The sequence below is a fragment of the Humulus lupulus genome, chromosome 1 (assembly GCF_963169125.1).
Source record: "Humulus lupulus chromosome 1, drHumLupu1.1, whole genome shotgun sequence".
Lineage (NCBI taxonomy): Eukaryota > Viridiplantae > Streptophyta > Magnoliopsida > Rosales > Cannabaceae > Humulus > Humulus lupulus.
Window position 1 is genome coordinate 219,379,431 of NC_084793.1, and position 4,780 is coordinate 219,384,210.

General features: G+C 35.1%; 1 protein-coding gene across 3 annotated transcripts; it reads right to left on the bottom strand.

Moving 5' to 3' along the window:
* Positions 1 to 201: 201 nt before the first annotated feature.
* LOC133803513 (TSL-kinase interacting protein 1) lies at positions 202 to 3,922 on the bottom strand. Of its 3 annotated transcripts, none has more exons than XM_062241605.1 (8): positions 3,782 to 3,922; positions 3,223 to 3,361; positions 2,861 to 3,069; positions 2,511 to 2,749; positions 2,280 to 2,412; positions 1,385 to 1,930; positions 627 to 746; positions 202 to 509 (listed from the first exon to the last, which is right to left on the bottom strand). In XM_062241605.1, the coding sequence occupies exons 2-8, from the start codon at positions 3,344 to 3,346 to the stop codon at positions 417 to 419; spliced, it is 1,464 nt and encodes a 487-aa protein (XP_062097589.1). In that variant the 5' UTR covers positions 3,347 to 3,361; positions 3,782 to 3,922; the 3' UTR covers positions 202 to 416. The 3 variants fall into 3 exon arrangements, with proteins under 3 accessions (XP_062097589.1, XP_062097572.1, XP_062097580.1); XM_062241588.1 differs by having other exon boundaries at positions 2,861 to 3,075; XM_062241596.1 differs by having other exon boundaries at positions 2,861 to 3,075; positions 3,223 to 3,367; positions 3,782 to 3,887.
* Positions 3,923 to 4,780: the final 858 nt, after the last annotated feature.

A 4,780-nucleotide genomic window follows, 5' to 3' on the forward strand; every position in this document is an offset into this window, starting at 1 on the left:
CACTGCTTTTTTATTTTTTCTTGTGGCGTTTAACAATGATATTAATGATTACCTAGATCATAGTAGATTCAATAATTTTGTGACCGAGATCATACTAATGATATTAATGATTAACCAATTCAATAATTTTGATCATAATAGATACAAAACCCCATTTGGGATGTTTAGGAGTAACTCAGAGATCGGTGTTGTTTCAACACATTGCGCAACCAAACACCAGTATATACTATCTGGTATAAGATGCATTATTTTTTTACTGTTGTTTATCACATTAAACTTAAAAGTACCCAGCTTTGTTTACTATAAAATAGTTACACAAATCAAATGTTAACCCATATTTTCTCTATTTTTGAACAATTATTTAACTGAATTTGCATGTCTTCTGATAACAGTAGTAACCTCTCAGTTTCGAACTTTTACTTACCAAATCCATTTATGCCATCTTTCTCTCCATTGAACAGGTTTCTGGAGGCAGGTAGACCAAGATCAAAGGGTCCCAATGATTCACTCTGCATGGAAGCATCGAATTGTTACACCAGCTATATATGTGTATATATATGAATAAATAAATGAACCCATATAAAGAACTCAACTAATTATTTAAATAATAAAGAAATTCAACATACCCAATTAATGCCTGCGAACCCAAGGCTGTTTTCATCAATATACTTCTGTGAAGAAACCAAGACATCAGTTTGGGATTCTTCATATGCATGATCTTTTGGAACCTCAACTTGAACGTTGGTCTATAATCAACATTAGAGAGTAAAAGCACAATGTGAATTAAACTTAATAGTTTAGGGAAAAAAAATGTACACTATTCCAACTCTCAATAAATCCTCCCTCTCAAATGACAAGGCAAAACTTTCATGAAATGACCACTGTTCCAACTTAGCCTAATCTTCTGATCTAATAAGAAATAAATAGAAATAATTACTTGCATTCTGAAGAGGTCAAATTCACAGTAGACAGCACAAAGGTGGACATAATAACAAAAGATCAATGTAGAAATTGAAGAAATGCATATTAAAAAATCATAAGCAGCTTAATCCTATTAACTACAACTGCAAGATATTCACATGATTTTCCACTTCAGACAACCCAACTTTTTCTAAGACCACCATAAGTACCAGGTTCTTGTTGTTCCTTGAGCAACTCAATACCTATACGCCGTCACTCATCTAGCACGGGTATTGTGGTTTTAATCTCTAGAACTTAATTCAAAACATGCTGGGAAATAACTTTGTTGAAGCCTTCTCCAATCTCCATTAAATTTATAATAAACTTCAGGTCTTAAATTAAGAAACCATAAATAAATAAACCAAATTTGAAATTTGCAATTTGCAATTGACAACATAATGTACATTAACAAAATTAAACAAACCTCATCAATTTTAGGAAATCTAAATGATCTGGAGCCAGCTTCCTGGCTGCAGCCTCCAGAACTGCCACCACTAAGAGCTGAAACCCTTTTGCTTGAGGAGAATTTTTGGACAGGGAATGCATGACATGTCTCTTCAGCATCCAAAATAGATGAGTGTGAATCATGAGCAGGTGGCCTAGGACCTTGAGGACAAATACGTTGAGCAGAGATAAAAGCATCAAGTGAATCAGAAATCATTTGAGTTGGCTGCAAGTCTGCATTGCTCCCAATAGCTTTTGCAGCGTTATTACTGAATTTTCCCTGTAAGGATACTTCGGATAGGAGGCCTCCAATGCTTATATTAGTTAGACTATCATCCCAAGATGCAAATGATCTCGGGCAGTAGTCTGTTTGGACTGGCTGCAATCCTGTACTTTTCTCTGTTAATTTTGCTTCAAGGCTACCGAACTTACCCTGTAAAGATGCTTCTGATAAAAGGCCTCCAATGCTTATATTAGTTATATCATCCCACTGTGCTGTGAAATTCCCAGGCTTACTATCGGTCCTCTGTCCATCATGCACACACATCAAAACAAAACAAAAAAAACTTAAAAGACATTTTAGATAAGAGTGCAATTCAAGTTCAGCATATTATTCACATCTGAATTACAAATCCACAACAATTAGTCAGTTGAACATTTCATCCTTCGGATATCTTTGGTGAAACAAGATTGATCAAGATGTACTTGTAAAATAAATTAATCATACGAGAAACAAAAAACCATCAAGGAAGTTCATTGGACTTCAATCTTCTAAAATGCGTCTTAATAGAACAAGAAAATCTATTACTATCAAAATTTACTAATTTATTTGGCATCTTAATTCTCAGTTGGAATCAAATCGTTGTTTTACTTACATTGATCAGTTTAATATCTTCACTTGATACCACAACTTGTATCTCCTCTGTATCTGCTTTTTTCACATCAGGAGTTGATGGTGCAGGAAGCTCGTCAGAAGTTTTAGAATCTGAAGTTGAGAACCAGCCGTACCTTAAGCATAAAAGTTGATGAAAGAAATAAAGAGATCAAGTCAGACGCTTAAAATAAACTCTTGCCCACACACCTATGAATATAATTAGACCTTATACCTTAACCGAAAATTTGCAGGACTTCCAATAAATGCATAGATTTCTCCTGCCTTGATGTCACTATCTTTCATTGTCCACCTTCTGCATCCAGACAGGCTACCATGTACATCATAGGGGAATAGCACTGGTTCACCAATAGCAATTTTTGAACTCCCCCACTTTTTATTGAGGTGCTCGAGCACAGAAGAAATCTTCTTTCTACCTCTTAAGATGAGTTCCAAATAAGGATGATATCCATCCTAAATGCACAAACAGAGAGTAAGATAACAGCGCGAAAGTAATGATACCTAATGTATTGCAAACGCAAATAAAAATTTAAAATGCATGTTTCAAAAGATTCAGGAATTTACGTGTTCTAAACCCCTGCGAGTGACTTCGTCTATAGGGAAAAGTTGCAACTTGATCTTCAAATCAGGAAGAAAAGTTTTTCCTTGACAAAGATTAGGTGCAGACAAGTCCTTCAGTGTTCCTTTAGTTTCATCCAAACGCTTCACTGACAGTCCTTCAGCTGTGCAAGATCGTAACGAATGCTCGTCTTGTTTTACTGAAGAACATTCAGCTTGCCCTCCAAAGTTAAAGTAAGCAGAATGACACAAGACATAATTAGACAAATATTAAAATTAAAAAAAATATTAATTGAGTCCACAGATTCTAAGTTTTAAATCTTCAATAGTAATAACTAATTAGCCAACTATAAGACCTGATGCCCTACCAGTTCTTTTGGAATCTCGCCCACCCGTTTTTCTAAATTTGCTGGTTCCAGTTTTACTTATACTTGATCTGCTCTCTCTAGGAACATTGGTTGCCTTTTTGCTCTTCTCTGTAGCAACTTTCATAGTGATTTAGCTCTCCTGCAACTTAAGCCATTAGAATTTTCATCATCTCCTCTCCCCAAATTCAAAACCCATATCCCTATCCCTTTATACAAACCAATCAACTCACTAAAACCCTAGAAATTCACGACACTACAGATTTGGGCATCAGAGGCAACGCACAAAGTTATTCAAACAACTAATTAAAAAATCATTTCGCTCAAATTTCTTGAGACAAATATCGAACACGAGATCCGAACCCTTAATACATTACATCAATTTCCCGACTCCCTCGAAAATGAAAACTAAAATTCGCGCCTCCCAAGTCTCAAACCGATTGGTTTGGTTTCACCAAAATCAAGAAAGAAATAGAGGAACAAGCCAGAAATCTATAAACCAATCTGATCGAATTTATCAACAAAAACTGATTAGCATTAAAAAATTGTGAAAAAAGCGTACCTGAACCGAAGCTTAGAGTGAGGAGTCTTGAGATTTTGGAGAAAAAAGTATGGCGGGACTTCTCTGAAAGTCAGTCTGCCTTGCCTAAAATTCAGTTTCACAACTTTGCCGCCACATTTCATTTTAAAACTTTTTCTTTAGCGGGCTTGGGCCCGGATCTAAGGTGGAAATGGCTTGCTTAATTTTTCTTTGGCATTTTTTAAGGTTTTTTTTAAGCATAAATACAAAAAAAAAATTACAGTTTTACAATCCTTAATTTTTTATTTTAATTTTACTAAGTGCACTTTACAAAAATATGGAAAAAAACGAGTTACTTTCTATATTTATGGATATTAAACTTATGCCACAAAATATGGTAACCCTTAGAGATGCACATTTTCCTCATGGAGACGGGGCCCCGCGGGGATCGCCCCTAATGGGCGGGGAATCCCCGTCTAAATGGGGAACAAGGCGGGGATGGAGATAACTTTCAATCCTCGAATGTTTAATGGAGTGAGGACGAGGATAGCACTTCTTGCCCCGATAGGGCCTGTTTAAATTTTTATATATTTTTATAATATTTTATATATTTCTTTATGTGTTTTTGTAGTATAGTAGAAGATTTTTTAATATTTTAAATAATAAATATTGTGCAATATTTTAATTTACATATAATTTATGATTTTTTTTTTAAATTTATCTTTTAAATAAATGAGTTCCCATAGGGATTCCCCACTCCGTCCCCAACAGGGAATAAGCGGGGATGGGGCGGGGACGGAGATTAGAAATATAAATAGAGACGGAGACGGTGGGAGCACTCCCCACGCCATGTGCATCACTAGTAACTCTAGAAAAAAAATTAAATATGGAATCCCACAAATTATTATAAATTAAATATCATAAACAACATACACTTTCTCTATTACTTTCCCCTCTCTCTCACACACATATCTTTTGCTCAGTCTCTTCATTTTTTCTCACAACAATGGCAATTAACTATTTTCTCTCAAAATAATGGGG

Coding starts and splice junctions, on each gene's coding strand:
- LOC133803513 (XM_062241588.1), bottom strand. CDS start 3,346: ATGAAAGTTGCTACAGAGAAGAGCAAAAAGGCAACCAATGTTCCTAGA. Junction 1,931..2,279: donor AAGATATTAAACTGATCAAT/GTAAGTAAAACA, acceptor CATGATGGACAG/AGGACCGATAGTAAGCCTGG. Junction 747..1,384: donor GATTTCCTAAAATTGATGAG/GTTTGTTTAATT, acceptor TGTTGATTATAG/ACCAACGTTCAAGTTGAGGT.